General features: G+C 33.5%; 1 protein-coding gene across 1 annotated transcript; it reads left to right on the forward strand.

The window, feature by feature from the left end:
- The first annotated feature begins 17642 nt into the window (after positions 1-17642).
- On the forward strand, positions 17643-19852 carry LOC18427562 (Serine/threonine-protein kinase WNK (With No Lysine)-like protein). Its single transcript, XM_088849940.1, has 7 exons — positions 17643-17873; positions 18043-18096; positions 18308-18490; positions 18601-18706; positions 18820-18861; positions 18943-18999; positions 19212-19852. Exons 1-7 carry the CDS (start codon positions 17728-17730, stop codon positions 19689-19691), a joined length of 1068 nt encoding a protein of 355 aa, XP_088706066.1. The 5' UTR covers positions 17643-17727; the 3' UTR covers positions 19692-19852.
- Positions 19853-19861: the final 9 nt, after the last annotated feature.

Here is a 19861-nt window from a genome sequence, read left to right on the forward strand (position 1 = left end):
GCCCTACTGCCGGACCATACTTTACACAATGCCAGAGCCCTACTGCTGGACATCATTTACATCGTGCCGAAGACCCTATTTTGGTGGGATAGAAGAGAGAGAGGTGTGCATCAGATAAAAAGTAAGGGAGGGTAGTTTAGGTATTTTTTTTATTTTTTATTTTGATTGGGGGTATTTGCATAAAAAGTCTATATTGGGGGAAAAAGTGATAGCAAAAGTTAAGTTAGGGGTAAGTTGTATAGAAAGTATAGAATTGAGGTTCTTTCGTAATTTTCTCTTTTTTTTTTTTTTTTTTTTTTTTTTTTTTGAATTTTTAAATCCAGTTCGATGTTTGTAGCGTAGACCGTTGTACTAAAAAACAAAATGCTAAGTATAGGATAATCCGGTATCTCCACCGACATCTCTAAATTTGGAACATCCCATACAAATCTAAAGGATAGAACATGGAGCAATCAAATCTTTCTAATGTTGGACCGCCCCAAAAATGGTTCGATATGATATCTTGGGCATCAGATTAACCTAAAAATAACAAAGTAAAATTAAAAAAATAGGATTCAACGTTTGCAACAATGGACTAAGGGCATAACTGAAATTAAAATAGAATATAAAACTGGAGGACCTCAATATAAAATTTATGAAAATATAGACCAAAACATAATTATGTAAAAGAATTACAATCCCCACCTCTCTCTCTTTCCCGTGTTGGAAACCTTATAGTAGCTTGAAATGTTTTTTATCCCAATCATAAATTTTAAATTTAAAAAATAATACATATCAATAAACATTTAAAAATATTGAAAATAGAAAGTCTAAATAATTTATTGCAAGATGCACTATTCTTCAGACTTCAAATTCTCATTTTCTTCATATTTATATATCTTGATGTCGAGAGATGAACGATTGGAGGGTTCTTCAACATGGGGACAGTCTCCCACCTTAATTCAATTGTGTAAGGTTACTTGCAACTTATATAACATTGTTGTAAATAAAAATTAAATTGACAAGAATGCCTTCCCAACAATGAAACTCCAAGTTGGTCATGAAAATTTGGATGGTGGGGCTCAGATGACAAGTGGAACACATGGGAGAAAGGGCAAGGGAAGATGCAATTAGAGAGGAGAGAATTATTTTGGTGTTTTGCCTGCCTTTAGGACATGAATTATTGAGTCTGGGAAAAGAGGGGCTGTTTTCTTGTCTGCAATCCCTTAGTTTTTGGTTTGCCCATTTCATTTTAGTTTCTTGGAAGACTTTTGGGAGAGGGCAGAATGGGAGGTGGTCAGAGATTCCACACACACACTCTCTCTCTCTCTCTCTTACTTATGTATGCAAGCATAAGGGTGAGGGAGTCCACTCTCTTTATCTTGACCCAATCCTCCTCCATCCTTCCCCCACCCCAATACATTATGTCTACAATAGAGTATAAAATACTACATAAAAGGCCTTCCAGAGAGGAGAGAGAGTCCATCATCCACCTACCCCTCTATATCATGGCTCCAATTCTAACCTAGTATAACTGCCACCCATGGGTGTATATAAGGAGAGTACTGCTCAGAAGCCCCCTCGGACTCGTCTGAGTTACTCAACTCGAAGAAGTGCCGAGAGTCCAAGTCGGAACATACCAAGCTCGGATAATTTCTATATTTTAGTCTTATAAGTTGTACATACTCAGACCGAGCCCCTAACAGACCATGCTGAGTCTAAACATACGACTTAGCCTAGCTGGAGTCTGAGAATTGTTTTTGAAAGTTGAGAGAGAGACAGAGCGATCGATCGATCATCCTTCCCCAGCACTATATATATCTCCACAATATGGAATAAATTCAGGGATGGTATACTATGAGGCCATTTACCTTGGATACAAGGATGTCACAATTACATGTACTCATCCCATGTGAAATCCGACAGTTTGGGTGTGTCAAAAAGTTCAAAACAATTTCTTTTGAAGTTTGAGCTTGGTCAATGGAATAAATGCATCCATCCAATTTCACATCGTATGATAAGAATAATCGTGATGACCTTCTACCAAAAGTAAATGATCTCATTGTACTTTTCTATAAGATTATATCCATCAAATTGAGCATTTTAACATTTAAGTCTGAAAAATAATACATCTTGTAATACATTATCTAGACCGTCCATTTTCAAGATTTCACGTGTTTATAGATCTACTTACTTTGAACCATTTTTGGAATTTAAAATTTTATAACTAAATATAAAAATAGATTCTCATGTCACCATTGGAATTTTCGATGCCAAAATCACATTTTATAACAAAGTTTGAAGGTGCATCTTTGATATTTAAGGTTGCATCCTTATGCAAAACACGCCCTCACATTATTCCTAATAGAAAAAGTGCTTTGTGAGTTAGCGAACTCACTGGCCTGCCCTGGCACAATCACGAACGTTCATCTTTAATATGAACATCCACAACTAAAGATTCCTATCCAATGGATAGGAAATTTTTTGATAAAAATATTTTAAAATTTTATGGTATTATAATTTTTTTTTTATATTCATAATCATCTTAGTGTAGGTCAGGGATCACTACAAATTTGGATCCAAGATCAATCCAAATAATGGGTGTTCAACGGAGGAGCCTGCATGAAAATAGTATGAGTGGGGGGACTCATACAAATGTGGTCCTTCCTAATATTGTACCATAGAAGTCTAGGTTGGAGGGTATACCCTAGAGAGAGAGAGAGAGATGTAACTTAGAGGTACATCCTAGAGAGGGAGAAGGATTAGGGGCATAGGAATTGGAGCAGTAACCATCTCTAAAGAACTCCGAGTCCATGCAGCATTTCACTACCTTGACGTCATGGCATCAGAACCTGTCCCCTTACTCATTCTCCTTCTTCATAATATTATTGCATACTTTATATTATCCCCTGTCCTATTTTCCGCGTTTACATCATAGTACAATGAATGTACACACAATTGGGAAAACACACATACTTATTTTACCTCCTTTTCTTGTAGACGTTAGATATTTGCCCAAATGACATTGCCCTTGTACCACGGTGGTTTGAGATCTAGAAAGAGTGGAGAGAAAGATATATATTCAATGTTAACAGTAAATTCAAGGGGGAATTATAGATACCTTAAATTGGACTTTCAAGACATGCTCCACTCCCCACCCAAAAAAAATACTTTTAATACCACATTACTTTTGTATCCATCCCTTAATAAAAAAATTTAAACCAAAATATCCTCATTTTTAACCCACGTTTCCCATTCTCTTTCTAAGCCGGTCTTGCACAACTTGAATATACAAGTTAGTCTGACACAAAATGTGTCGGTCTGACACAATTTCAATACAGGCTGATCCATAGCACTTGTGCCAGATTGGCAAAATTTGAATATAAGAAGTTGGATCGGCACACTTTGTGTTGGACATGCATTTTTTATTAGAAGCCAATCAAAACATTTTGTATCAAACCGGGGCACGTCGATCAAGAACATTTTTGTGCCGAACCAACACAAATTGGATGTCACAATTTAGAAACATGGGTTTAACTTTTAAAATGGGACTTGGTGAATGGTTTTTTTTGTTTGGCGGGGGGAACTACAACATTTTCAAGTAGGGGTATTTAGTATCCAAAAATATCGAGGATTTAGGGTACACATACTTGTGAGCATTTATTAAATGAATTCAATATTTTTGGACACTAATTACATTTGTTTTATAATGTAACAATTTTTATCTGAAGATATTTTAGGTAATTATTCAAGAGTAAAGTAGAAATTCATGATAAAAAAAATAACGTTTATTAATTCTAGTGGAGAATGACATCCACATGACTTACATGAAGCATTAAATGCTCATTTTAACCCTCGTTTCCCTCTCTCTCTCTAAGGTCCGGCACAACTTGAATATACAAGTGGGTCTGACACAAAATGTGTCAGACCGACACAATTTCAATACAAGCCGATTCGACGTACTTGTGCCGGATTGGCAGAATTTGAATATAAGAAGTTGATTCGGCACACTTTGTGTTGGACAAGCATTTTTTATCAGAAGCCGATCAAAACATTTTGTATCAAACCGGCACAAGTCGATCAAGAACATTTTGTGTCGAACCAACACAAATTGGACATCACATTTTAGAAAAACTTTTAAAACAAGACCTGGTGGATGGTTTTTTTTTGTTTGGCTGGGGGTGCTGTACGCATAGAAACTACAATATTTTCGAGTAGGGGAATTTAGTAACCAAAAATATTGAGGATTTAGGGTACACATACCTACACTAATTGCACTTGCTTTACATTGTAACAATTTTTATCTAAGGGTCTTTTAGGTAATTATTCAATGGCAAAATAGAAATTCATGATAGAAAGAAAAACATTTATTAATTCTAGTGGAGAAAGATATCCACATGGGATGTGACATCACTCACATGAAATATTAAATTCTACTAAATTCTTATAGAAATATCTATTATACATCTCCTAATTACAAAAAATATCATTGATTAAAAAAAATTTGTACGATAAAGTAAGGGTATTTGTATATCCCCAAAATTTTCACACACACTCTCTTCATCTCAATAATCAAACCCCCCTCCAAAAAAAATTCAACTTGGACCCTAGATATGGTCAAAATGAGTCCCCTCCAAAAACGAATCTAGACCATTCATTTTATGAATTTCAAGATCCTAGCCTTTATAAACTCAAAATCATTTTTTTCTTTTTTAACATTGTTCATTTAATGATAATAAAGCCATCCAAAAAAATTGGAAATGAAAAAATCTTTTTAAGTCCTAGATCTTAGTATCTCACTAAAATGAACGGCCTATGTTAATTGGGCTAAAAAAATTACTTTTTAGGTTGTGTTTTCAATTTTTTCTTTTTTTGTGATTGTTCACTAGAATGAAAATAGTGTATATTTCAAAATTTGGATCAAACAAATGGCTATAAGATGGTTTTTTAAGGTTGTTGCATCATATTACTATACAACGGTTGCATGAAATCATTGCCTATATATATATGAGCAATGATCCAGTGCAACAATTGTATCATAGTATACTGCAATGACACTTCTAGAAAACCATGTTTGTGATATTTTTATGACATCAAAATTTTCACACACAAAAGTTCAATTTGAACCCTAGATATGGTCAAATTGAGTCCCCTCCAAAAATGAATTTAGGCCATTCATTTTGTGAATTTCAAGATCTTAGCCTTTATAAATTCAAAATCATTTTTTTTTTTAATGTTGTTTATCTAATAATAATAAACCCATCCAAAAAAATTGGAAATGAAAAACTCCTTCTAAGGCCTAGATCTAAGCATCTCACCAAAATGAACGGCCTATGTTAATTGGGCTAAAAAATTACTTTCTAGGTTGTATTTTCAAATTTTTCTTTCTTCGTGATTGTTTTTTAGAATTAAAAGTGTATATATTTCAAAATTTGGATCAAACAAATGGCCATAAGATGATTTTTTTAAAGTTGTTGTATCATATTACTATACAACAGTTGCATGAAATCATTACCCTATATACCTTATATATATATATATATATCAATGATCCTATGAGACCCTCCCATATCCATGTGTGTAGGACCTTAAAGGATCACTATTAAATTTAGCACAGATCTCTAAAAAAGTTATCACATGGGGTGTGGGATTTGACTTTTCTAGAGATCTGTGTCAAATTTAATGGTGATTATTTGGGGTCCTACACACTTGGGTGTGGGAGGGTCTCCTAATATCATTATATATATATATATATATATATATATATATATATATATGGTGCGGTTTGTATAGAGCCTAGGCTTTAAACAATGAAATTAGAGCCTACCTTCAAAAAGTGTCGAGAAATGTAGTTTCAATATTGAAAATCTTTGTGATAGCCTTAAAATATATTTCTATTTTTATTTATAAAGTTTAAAGCTTAAAAAATAGTGAAGATCGATATATCTATGAAAACTTGAAAATGTTGAAAATTGACGGTCCAAAAATGCATTAAAAAATATACTATTTCTACAACTTGAATTCTATTTTTTTGCTCATGTCTATATATCTTGATATCGAGATGATCAATTTAAGAATATTTGGGTATCAAAACAACCTTTTCTAGTGAAAATTTGGAGGTAGGCTCTTATTTGATTGTTTAGAGCCTCAGCTCTATTAAACTTTTCCACAACTTGAAATCTATTTTTTTCTCATGTCCATACATCTTGATGTCGAGATGATCAATTTGAGGATATTTGGGAATCAAAACAACATGTTCTAGTGAAAATTTTGAGGTAGGCTCTTATTTGATTGTTTAGAGCTTCAACTCTATTAAACTTTTCCCATATATATATATATATATATGATACCATAAATAGCAGAAGAGGGATAAACTAAAATTCATAAAGAATAATGAGTAGCATTCATACATAATAACATTGATTTATAATAATAGAAACAGAGGTGCAAGAAGCATAATAGAGATAGGCACTTACATGTAAACTCGAAGCAGAGGTGAGTGGCAAAAAATAGACTTGAAGTACTCACAGTAATCACTCAAACATACTACAACAATAACTCAGAAAGCATTTCCTTATAAAGTATTAAAACCCTACCTATAATATTCAAAAGGGAAATCCCAAGGTGTCGACTTCTGAGGCCTGATCCTCCTTTTATAGAAGAGGAGAGGGCGGACTTCAAATATTCCTAAGTCCGTACCGACAAGGTAAGATGCATTTTCTTTCAAGTAAAAGTAAAAGATAAGGTAAAAGCAAAAGTAAAGGAAAGATTCTCGTCGACTTTTTACTGTAGCAACAATGTTTTTTATCGGCAATAATAATTTTTTTACTGTAGCAATAGTGATTGGTGTGTTGACAACCTTCTTTTACTGTCATCTTTGGGACACATGTTCTGAATGGTGATGGAGTCGTACTGTCCCTGATATTTTGTCTAATTTATTTGGGAAAGTATTCTCATACAATCATCTTCGTTTGAAGGATCCAAATCTTCGGTTTCTGTATCATTTGAGGAAGTTGTTATTTTAACTTCTACTTCTTCTTCTAGGGCAAAGAGTAATTTTTTTCCTGAGCTCGGCTTTTGACAGAGTGGGGTTTTTCTGTTGCATCAGAGCAATGCTATCGGAAAACCCTATATCTGATGTGGTGAGGAATAAGGAATTGTCTTCATATAAATTTTATCGGGATCTAGAGAATCATTCTTATAATTATCCCACCATTTAATAGAAATTTGTCTTTGTAGTTCTGGAATATTATCCCACCGGTCTAAATCATCTTCAGAAATTTGGTAGGACCATTTTAAAATCCAGGGAATCAGATATAAAGCCATGAAATAAATATGATAGTCTCGTTTTAAACTAGCTCTATTATATTCAGATAATTTTCTTTATGATATTTGAAATTTTTTTGTAAGTATCTGGCTTAATGATCCCCATAACAGGAACCAACTTTTAAACCAGTTTGGAAATTCTGTTGGCTCAATTCTTTTAAACTGCACATACCAACTGTGTGTATTTTTTGTATTATGGTAGGCAAAGACTTCGTCCCATGCCTTGATATATTCAAAATAATGATAGTAGTTGATTTTAAATCCTTTGGTAATTAATGCCCTTGGTTTTAAGGGATTCAGGCCCCAGTTATTATAAGAGATTATTTTATGTATTTGAAATTTTGAGTATGTTATTTTCGAGTCATTGTTTCTATAGTGGTGTACTATTGATACTGACTCGGTTTCCATTAAAATGGCTTCATACCATTCACTACATCTTTCTCCCATATTAGGGTGTAGATGATGGTGCAGATATATGACAGCTAATTCAGCAGAGTCTTTTTCCATATGTTCATTTTCTATTATGATCAGTCGGATATATGCTTTATCAAGAAATGAAGTTCTATCAGGGTTTGGACTATTAGAGTTCAAAGGGGATTGTTGGGGAGATATTTGAATTTCTTGAGCTTGCTTTCTTATTAAAGCATTTGGATATGATGAGGAAGCCAGGGATTTTCTTGGGCTAGAACTATTTGTAACCAGGTGTTTTCCTAGGCTATTATATAATGTCAGGCCTTTTCCTGAGCTAGGGACTATATTCATCGACTGTATTCTCGGCTATTGGCTTCTCCTTCCCTCCTTATAAAAATTCTCTAGTCAAAAAGTCAGGAAGATGATTATTTTCTCTTGAATATGTTCAATATCAAAATCAAAATCAAAGCCGAAATAATACCTTGCCATCGAGCGAAAATTTTCTTGGCGACGAGATTTTTGACATCCTTTTTTAAAATGTCTTTGGCTGATTTACTATCAGTCCGTATGAGGAATTTTTTGTTAAGCAGATCACTTTGAAATTCGTGACACAATGTATTATTGCTAAGGCCTCCTTTTTAACAGTATAATATTTCTGTTGTGTCAAATTCCAAGCTTTAGAGGTAAAACGTATAAATTGTTCCTCATCTAGGATTTTTTGTTTAAGTATACATCCTAATCCTATTTCAAAAGCATCGGTTCCTATAATTTTAAAAGCTATAGGATTGGATAGAGCTAAACAAGGTAATTCTTTGGCTTTCTGTTTTAATTTTTTAACTGTCATGGTATGCTCATTAGTCCAATCTGGAGGATTCTTTTTTAGTCTCTGGAATAAAGGTTTAGCATCTGAAGCTAAATATCCTAAAAATCTTTGTAATTCTTTTTTATCTTTTATGATGTTAGGGAATCTGAAAGCAAATTCAATTGCTCTATCTATAGGAATTATCCTTCATTGAAAGATATTACACTCAAGGAACCTAATTTTTGTTTTAAAAAGGTTTATTTTTCTAGCCGAAACAACGAGACCGACATTTTTTATAGCTTTAAAAAATATATTTAAATGTTTCCAATGTTGGTCAATTATATCAGAATATACGAGGACATCATCAATATAGATAATAATGAACTTAGTATACGGATTAAAAATATCATTCATAATACTCTGAAATTCTGAAGGGGCATTATTCAACTCAAAAGGCATTACATTTCATTCATAATGTCTGAAGGGAACATTAAATGTTGTTTTATATTTATCATTTTCCAATATTTGAACTTGCCAATATCTTGATTTTAAATCAAACTTTGAGAAAATACAGGCATTGACTAATCTATAAAGGAGATCCATTTTATTTTGAATAGGGTAGCGAATCCATCTCAAAACCTTATTCAAGGAATCATTTATAACAAGACGGGAGACTCCCCTTTCAATCTCCGAAGTTTTTTCTACATAAAAAGTTGCATAACTCTAGGGTGAAGAACTTTTCCTAATTAGTTTTTTGTCAAGAAGTTCTTATATTTCAGTTTACAAATTTCTAGGAGTCTGCTATTCATTTATATTGACTTGATTTTAGTTGAAATTTTCTATTTGTTAAAGCCTGGTTCATAAGGAAGTTACATAATGTATTGCTTTCTATTCCAAAAAGCGGTAGGGATTTCTACACAAACTACTTTTTCAAGTATCGTTTTGAAATTATTAATTTTATTTTGTATTTGTGGTGATGTTAATTTTTCATCAATAGTCTTATACTTAACCTCTTCTTTTAAATGAAAGAGAAATCTTTCTTTTGTAGAAATCTTATTTTTGATACTATTTATTTCATGAATTATTGGTTTATCAATGAAGTCAAATTTAACTTCATATCCTTCAATATCAGCTTTTATCCCAGTATTATTAATTCTAATGGGGTAAAGCATGTTTATGAAAAGACTTCCAAGTATCACAGGCTGGCTTAATCCTTTAACCATTATAAAAGAAAATTTAAAGCATGCACCATTATTGCAAACTGTTGCATCGGATAGTTTATATTTTATTATCATTTTACTACCATCAGCAGTGTTCAAAACCTGTGTTGTTTTGCTTAAATATTTGATTGGAACTAGTCCTTCATTTATACAGTTTAGATCGGCTCCTGTATCTATAAGAACAGTAGTTTGAAAAGTGAACGCTTTTTGTACCACTATTTCTATGATAGTAAACCATCTTTGGGTTATTATTTTATCCAAGAGGTTGACATATTTATAATCTTGTATTTTTCTCAACATATTACGGTTATTGAAAGTTTGTGGATCGTCTGCCACTTTTGGAAGTGTATCTTCCATTTTGGGTGGTATCAGATTTTGATTTATAATCATGCATCAGATTATTAAATTCTTCTTTAGGACTTTCTTCCTCATTTTCACTTTCATTTTTAGTGGTTGCTATTTCAAGAATTTGTAATCTAGTTTTTAGAGTTATCAATTCATTTCGAACCTCATTTATTTCATTTTTCAGATCATGAATTGTAGGTTCTTTCGGTTTTGAGCTTTATTTTGAACTCTTTTCAAAATATCACTAAAGCTATAATCTTCATTAGTGGGAACAAGAGTTGGTTCAGGAGCAATAGAACTTGAAGGTTCTTTGGCCATGTTGATATAATGAATTAAGGCTTCTTTTTTAGCCTCAGGGTCACTTATTTTATTAATTAGGTCAATTATGAGATTTTCTTCTTTGGTCAGGGTATTTAAGTTTAGGCTTTTCAAGAAATTACAATGACAATTAATATCTTCAGAATCTGAACTGGAGAAAATCAATTCTTCATCATTTATCTCTCCGATGAGCATTTCTTCATCAGAGTTAGAAGATTCTTCAGAATAATCTCTTTTATTTAAAGAGGATATCAAATAATTGCTTCTTTATTTCAAGGTCTATTTCTAAAACATTTATTTTCTTTTTTATACGACATTTTTTTTTATAGTGTCATACTTTCCTACAGTTATAGCAAACTGATATTTTTCTTTTACCCTTCTGTTTAAATGAGTGATTTTGTAAATTTTTTTTAAGAAAGGTATTTTTCTTTCCTTTTAAATATCTGACTTTGTCTTTCTGGAATCTCTAGAGTCTCTATATTTCTATTTGTTAAAGCCGAATTGCTCACAAAAATCTCCCAATTCCTTTTTCCCCGTCATTCTTTTTTCCAGTTGTCTTTCCAATTTTAAATCTGTATAGAAAGCAAGACCTTCAGCACAAATTTCTGCTAATAATTCTTTAAGAGTATACAAAGAATAATGAATAATTCCTCCATGCTTATTTTTCAATCTTATATTAACTTTTTTCCCAAACAAATGAGGAAGTCCAGTAATGAATTTTTCTTTCCAATGGTCGCTTTACTATTTTCTCTAGATAGCAGTTTGGAATAAATTTATACCATTTGAAATGTGAGAGAGTTGGACAATGAAGATTTGAATGTAGATCCTCAGATCTGCTGATAAAAGGGCCGTACTTTCCAAAAAGTGAAGTGTAATGGTATATATTAGAGTATTTACTGCATCTCCATCAGTAACTATATTCTCAAGGACCTGTCCAAGTCCTACCTCATTTTTAATAGCCCATTATTTAATAGCATTTAAGATTTTATTTTTTGCTTCTTCGTCCATATGAAAATCCCATCCTCGAAGCCATCCAATAAAACCACATATAATGACATTAGCAATTTCGTGGTCTTGGTTTCCATTTGCTTTACATGCGGTGGCATACATAGTCATATGTTTCATGAGATCGAGAATTTGATTATCAGACATTCCATCTATAGTCCAATTTACTATGGATCGTCTTGAATAAGAGGCTGAAATAGTAATGAGGTCATCCTCTATTTGTAGATCTACAAGAGTGGGCTTAAGAAAATACATTATTGTTGGGGCTACAGGCCTAGTTTTTCTCCCATAGTCAATCATATTAAGCTCTAAGCTTTTTGGTTTAAAAGCTTCTTCTATTTTAGATATTTTAAGATCAGAAAAACTTTTATCTTGTTGAAGAATTTGGACATTATCTGATTTTTCTTTAATATCTAATTTTTCAAATCTTTTCATCATCTCATCTACCAATTCTTTATTGTCTTCTTTCTTTTTAATTCCTTACAGGTTAAATTTTCCTGCGGCAATACTAGAAGGTGGTTTGAATAAAACTGCACTATTTTCTTTATCTTCTTTCTTCTCTTGAGGTTTTATTTTATTTAAGACGTTTTCTATTCTATTGGTCTGTTTTTCTCTAGTCTGTAGGAATAAATTTTTATAATTATTCTGTTCTATTATATGGGGTATGGCTTCAATTTTAGCCATCTGGTTATCAGAATCTTTTAGTCCAATTTTGAAAGGTGAAGCTTTTATTTCTTGTTTTTCTCCTTTTAAGTTTAGACTAGTTTTAGGAGGATGGATAACTTTAATGCTTTATCCTTTTACTGTATGAAAGGTGTTTTGGACAGTATTAATATTCTGGATAGTATTATCCTGAAATTCTGGATATTTTATTCCTTCCTTTTTAAGAATATACCTAAGCCATTTAAAGAATTTTCTATTTGCTTTATGTTGTATCATGAATTTATTAAATTTAATATGAAAGAGTTCTTTCAGTCTTTTATTAAATTATTTGAGAAACCATTCCCCTATTTGTCTATTTTCTTCAGACAAAAAATCTCATTTTACCCATTCTTCATTGATGACAAACTTATCTTGGGTTTGAATTGTCAGAACTTTGAAATCAAATTTAAACATGGTTGGCTCATCAGGCTCAGTCTGAGAAGAGCTGAGAGTATTTACAGTATAAACAGGGTGTTGTACCTGTTTTTCATTTTTTCTTAATTATTCTAAAATGATTTTGTCATCATGCGCTTTTTCATAATTAGATTGAGGTACTGAAAAAGTTGAACTTCTAGGAGTATAAGTTGAAGGTTCAATATTCTTGGCTGGCAGCCTAGGACCTAAAACAGTATTTGGAATACTCAATCTGGTTCTTCTAAGGGATACAATATTTGGAATACTCAATCTGGTTCTTCTAAGGGATGGAAATTGGATTTCAATTTCTCCATTTAGATATTCAATTATTTGTTTTGGCTCTTTATTTTTTGGAATAGGTAAACGAGTCTTAGTTTGTAGAGACCAATTTTAAGGTAAGTTTAAGTTTACTTGCTTTCAGCATATAACTTTAGGCGTGACAAGATTGGAGTTTTCCATATTAGTTTGAAAAAATATTGTTTGTCCCTTTTTATCCATTAATTTTGCATTAAGATAAAGAACGTTCATGACCTTATCACAAATTCTATAAATAAAAGCCAAGTTTTGGGATCCAAGGTCGATGTCAAAACCTTGAGTTTTAAGGTTAAGAGTTAAAACTTTAAATAAATTTGGATCAGATAGGGACACAGAAAAATTTAGAAAGCAGTTGAAATATATAGGTCCATTGCAGACACTCGACTCAACGATCCCTAAAAGAGTGTCACTGAATCTTCTATGCCTACTATCTCTTAGACAGAGTAAAACCGAATTATTTAGTCATTCTCTATTTAATGGTTTTACTGCTATTTATACAAGACCTATATGAAGTTAATTATAACCCCTTTTGATATGATCTGCAATCATTCTAGTTGAAAAGAGTTGAAAGCTATCTTGATTTTCCATAACTGAAAGAGTTTCTTCAATCATTTTTATTGAAAAATTGCTTTTAAACTCAAATGTTCCATTTTTATAAACATCATTTGTGAGGACCTTTGGGATGTTCCAATTTTGCAGTTGTTTATCAATAAAATCTATTATTATTTCTTCTCTATTTTTTACTCGTAGAGTATTATTATTAGAACTACCATAAGCGATTTTATTTGATAGTGTTCTAAATAAATTTTCCATTTTATATAAGTTTTCTTTTCCTGAGTCAACCGGAAACAGTCCCTGCACCTTACGGCCTTCTTGGCTCACGGTGGTCTTTGGGTCACAGTGACTTTAGGTATGTTAACAAGATAAAATGTACAAATTGGTTCAATTTTCTACTGAATAAATTGGCTCTGATACCATAAAACTCTTTCCAATGCTTATAGGCGAAAATGAACAGTGATTTTACCTATCCTCATCACCATTCAAACTTCAACGCATGGTAACAGTTGAAATTTGGAGTGTGTGTACATCTTAGTGAGGCGCACTTAATAAAAATATGAAAAAAACAAGTCACAAAATATAAATTTATCAAAATACCCCCGTAAAGTATCGGGGGTATTTTGGTCAATTTATATTTTATGAATTATTTTTTTCATATTTTTATCACTAAGATGTACACGCGATCCAAATTTCATATCATTCCGATTAGTAAAAAAAATGAAAAATAAAACACTACCGGACAACTATGACCGTATGATAAAGTTTGGATGGTGATGAGGATAAGCAAAATCACTGTTCATTTTCACCTATAGGTGTTTTGTGGCATCTTCATATATATATATATATATATATATATATATATATATGTGTGTGTGTGTGTGTGTGTGTGTGTGGAAAAAGTTATTGTACACCTTTGTGCGTACCGCTACAGTAAACGCCCAACGGCCCAAATTGAATCTGGGCCGATCTGACGATTACCGTTGTCCAATAGTATTTTATTTTTAATTTTGTTTCTACAGCTCCAAATCACATGAAATTTTAGGTGTGTGTTTTTCTTATCAAGGCGCACCTAATAAAAATATAAAAAAAATAATTTGTGAAAAATAAATTGATCAAAATACCCTTGAAACTTTTAAGGGGTATTTTTACCAATTTATTTTATGTAAAATATTTTTTTTTGATATTTTTCGTAGATTCGCCTATTTTTTATGAACACACAATCTAAGTTTTAGATCATTCCAATTGATAGAAAAACATTGAAAAATGAAACACTACCATACATCCGTGATTATCATATCGGCCCATATTCGATCTAGGCAGTTCGACATTTACTATAGCGGTACACAAATCGGCATATATATAGATATATACACACTACAAAACACCTATAGGAGAAAAATGATTTCGCCTGCCCTCATCACCATCCAAAGTTCAGCGCACGGTCACGATTGTCCGATAGTGTTTTATTTTTTATTATTTTTTTATAAATCAGAATGACCTAAAATTTAGAGTATGTGTTCATAAAAAATATGAGAATCTACGAAAAATATCAAAAAAATATTTTACATGAAAATAATTTACCAAAATACCTCAGGGGTATTTTGGTCAAGTTTTTCCACAAATTATAATTTTTTATTTTTTATTAGGTGCTCCTCAATAAGTTGTATACACACTCCAAATTTCAAGTTATTCCAATTTGTAGAAAAAAAAAAGAAAAATGAAACACTACTGGATAATTGTGACCGTATAATGAACTTTGGACGGTAATGAGGGTAAGAGAAATCACTGTTCATTTTCGCCTATAGGCATTGGGAAGAATTTTCTGTATATATATGGAAGATACTATAAAACGCCTATAGGCGAAAATAAACAGTGTCAGCCAATGGCCCAGATTGAATCTAGGCCGATCTGACGGCCACGACCTCATTTTGTGTTTGAATTTTCATATTTTTGTTCTACAAATCCAAATCACTTGAATTTAGAGCATCTATTCTTCAAAAATAGAAGAATATAATAAAAATATATAAAAAAAATTGTAAAATATAAATTTACCAAATACCTCCGAAACATTTCGTGGGTATTTTGGTCAATTTATATTTGTTGAATTTTTTATATATATATATTTCTATTAGGTGTGGCTTGATGAGAAGAATGAACTCTTAAAATTTTAAGTGATTTGGATTTGTAGAAAAAAAATGAAAATGAAAATACGAAATGAGATTGTGACCGTCAGATCGGGCTAGATTGAATCTGAGCCATTGGCTAACATTGTAGCAGTCAGCTCATGGGCTGACAGAATCCACTCACATATATATATATATATATATATATATATATATATATATATATATATATATATACACACACACACACACACACACACACACACACATATATATATATATATATATATATATATATATATATATATATATATATATATATATATATATGTGTGTGTGGGTAATGATTTCATGCAACAGTTGTTTCATAGTATAATGCAACCACGCTTCTAGAAAACCATGTTTTCGGCATTTGTATGGCTCCAAATTAATTTACACCTTTGATATGGTCAAAATTAGTACCCTCCAACAATGAATCTCGACCGTCCATTTGATGAATTCCAAGATCTAGGCTTTGACAAATTCAAAATCACTTTTTTCTTTTTAGCATTGTTAATCTAATGATGATAACACTATATGAAAATTTTGAACATAAAAAAAATCTTTCTGAGGCCTATATCTAACCATCTCACTAAATTAGACGGCTTATATTAATTGGGCTAGAAAAACACTTTCTAGGGTATTTTTTCAAAAAAAAAAAAATTGCGATTATTCTTTAGAATGAAAAGAGTATATATTTAAAATATTGTGTCAAACAAATGTCTCTAACATGGTTTTTTAATGTGATTGCATTATATTATGATGTAACCGTTGCATGAAATCATTGCCCTATATGTATATATATGTATTACGTTTTATATGTGGAAAACATTCATAAATGGTGCGAACTTTATATTGTAGAAGTGAGGTGCACCTCATTAACTTGTCAAAAAAAAAAAAATTCAATGAAAATCCTCCCATCATCTCGATATCGAAGGTATAAACATAAAAACAAAAATGATTTCTAGTTTTGAAAATAGTGCATCTTTTATCATCAATTTTTACAATTTTCAAGTGCTTATATATGTGCTTGATTTGCATGATTTTTTGAGCTTTAAACTCCATATTTAAGGGTTATGGAGGTGAATTTTCCAGGAAATCTGGTAGTGGAACGAGTGCAGATTTTTTGAGCTTTAAACTCCATATTTAAGGGGTTAACTTAGGGGACCAACAAGCTAGTGCAGACAGAGACATAGATATGGTAGGTTAACATAGGGGACCCAACAAGCTAGTGCAAAGAGAAACATAGATAGAGATAGAGAGAGAGAGAGAGAGATGAGCAAACAATAACCCCAAAAAAGTAGGTTAGTCGAAATTGTAGAGTGGTAGCTTAGACGCTAAGCTAAATGTTTTTTCACGTAGGCGCATGTACATGTGTGATGGATGTAGTTTTTATCGGCTGGTCTGATCAGTCAAGGGCGTTCGATTTGGGCTCTATACTATTCCATAGGTCGGGGGCGGTGGATATACATAATCTATAGTCACATGTATTTCCATGTGTATGTATATTGTATATTGTCACACCCCAAAGAGTTTGCTAACAGACCAAGGAACGAGTGCCACACGGTTGGTTGAATTGCGGGGCTTCGTGACAATACGTGCATTTTATGGGCTTCCCACATGGGTTGTTGTGGTTCAATCTGGGCCCTTACGCTAATTCTATAGGCAGGGAACTCAAAGAATGTCTATTCCTGTGTATGTGTGAATGTAGAGAGAGAACGAGAGAGAGAGAATTTCCACGGTAGTACATAGTAGAGTTAAGGAAAAAGAGGTACTGAGTATTTACTAACCACAATGATGAGACTGTCTGGTAAAAAACTAGGCCCTGGGAAGAAGAGGAAGGGGAAATCCCCCTTCTGCTGAACCGATGATGAGCAGTTTTGAATGGTGGGGTTGAAAAGAAGACCGTTGGGAATCGGGATTGAAAAGCTATAGATAAAGTGCAGGATAACAATGGTGAAATTTAAAGCATGATAAATACCGTTTCAGTGAGGTTCTTCATTGTAAAAAAAAAAGAGGCAAGTTTTGGAGGGAGGAGAAGTGGAGAGAGGGTATAAATTTTGGGTCTGGTTGTTGGTGGGCATTACACATGACTGGAGGATGGTGGGGCTGTCTCCCCAAATAGAGAGAGAGAGAGAGAGAGAGAGAGAGAGAGAGAGGTAATTAGTTGATGGAAGAGAACATAAGCCATGGCCTCCCATTAACTCTAACCCATCTTCTTCAACAGACATTGAGAAGTATGTGCGTTCATGAAAACTCCCCTTGGGTTTATGCTGTCTTTTGGAGGATCCTGCCTCGAAACTACCCACCACCCAAGTAAGACGAGATCCTACAACAACATAGATTCCAAGAAAATTTAACAACCCTTTGGCCTAAGCATAGAGAGAGTAGTAAATGAAATAGTTTCAGCCATTCTCAGTTTTACATATGTTTCGATCAGTTAGAAATATGCATTGCATTTAAGCATTTTCATTTTGTTTTCCAGATGGGATGTTAATGGAGGAGGCTGTGACAGATCAAGAGGGAACAGAAGGAATTGGTATGGATGGCCTCTCTCTCTCTCTCCAACCATCTAGACTAAAGTTCAAATTCATAATGATTGATTGTTCTCCCTCTCTCCAAGTTCCAATTCTCAAGATATAAAAATTACATTCTTGGTGATTCATGGTTCTCTCTATTATCAGAAAGTCTAAACAAATTTCAGATTCTTAGTGATTCATGGTCTGTGGTGGTCATGGTGATAACACCAGGATCTTGGTATGGGAAGATGGGTTCTGCGACTTCTCAGCTACCATATCCGACACTGCCGAGATGAGAACCAGTGATTGCGCGAGTTCGTCTCTCTACACCACTTCTGAATTCCAGCATTCAAGAGGCCTACAGCCTGAGCTCTTCTTCAAAATGTCGCATGAGATCTACAACTACGGAGAAGGGTAATACCATAAACTAGCAAATGCAAATAAAAAAAGAAAAAAACGAAGAGTGCTATTTAATAATTCAATCACAAATATTAACGCACACTTTGAACATGGGTTCTTTCCAGTTTGATTGGAAAAGTCGCCTCGGATCACAGCCATAAATGGATCTTTAAGGAACCTCAAGACCATGAGATCAATTTCTTATCTTCATGGCATAGTCCAGCTGATTCTGTGAGTATGAGGACCTCTCTCTATACTTGATGATTGATGATAGATTAATACATTGTTTCTCTCGTGGTGTTTAATAAAATACAATGTTAAAATTTGTGCTTTTGAGGTTTCAGCACCCAAGAACATGGGAGGCTCAGTTTCAATCAGGCATTCAGGTTCATCCCTTCTCTACAGCTCTTCAAGATATAGGTTTGATTTACATGATGTAACTTTTGAGTGTCTCATTGTTTATTCAGACAATCGCTCTAATCGCCGTTAGAGAAGGCGTAATCCAGTTAGGCGCAGCTAACAAGGTTATTTCTTGGTCCTTTGACGGACAATGATCTCTCTCACACACACACGTTCAAACACGAGCAAGGGGTGGACACGCATGCCTGCGTGTGCACACACACTTGCCAGCAGAACCACATTCACATATTTCATGCAGAAAGGCAATTAGTGCAAGGATTTTGGAAACCACCATCCAAAATTAACCAAATGTATAGTCTGATTCAATCATTTTCAGGTCATGGAAGATCTCAACTATGTGGTTCTACTAAGGAAGAAGTTCAGCTATCTAGGCAGCATCCCAGGGGTCCTACTCCCTCACCCATCTTCTGCTGCCTTCCCTCTCCAAGGCGATGGGGGAGCTCCCAGTGTTCCCCACAATTGGCCCTTTCAACCATCGATCGCACCCGACTCCAACACTTGCCACCCCGAATACCATGACTACTTGTCATCGATGAACCCCAATTTTCATGGATCAGGAATTAAGATAATGCCATCAATGACAAGCCTGGAAGCCCTTCTTTCTAAGCTTCCGTCTGTCGAGCCCTCTCTCCACTCAGCGTCTTCTTATTGCGGACCAGCGTCTTCTTATTGCGGACCCTCGCCCCTGTTTGCTTCAAATACACAAGGGATCGACAAGATGAAAGAAGAAGAAAATGATGAATATGGTAATGGAGGAGAGAGTAGCACTGCAGTGCACTTGTTTCGACATCGCTAATGATAAATGCTAAGGAATCTCTGCATATGCTGCTTGTTTATGGCATGTAAGGAAATTGGCCATGGCTGATTTCTCATGCATAATTCAAGGGTATCTCATGCAGGCCCTGTACTGTCAGAAAGGACAGCATTGTCATGCCAATAAATTTATCGTTTAGTTTTTGGGAGGGT

Source organism: Amborella trichopoda, chromosome 10, assembly GCF_054954075.1.
Source record: "Amborella trichopoda isolate Santa Cruz 75 chromosome 10, AtrichopodaSantaCruz75HAP2 v2.0, whole genome shotgun sequence".
NCBI classification, from domain to species: Eukaryota; Viridiplantae; Streptophyta; class Magnoliopsida; order Amborellales; family Amborellaceae; genus Amborella; species Amborella trichopoda.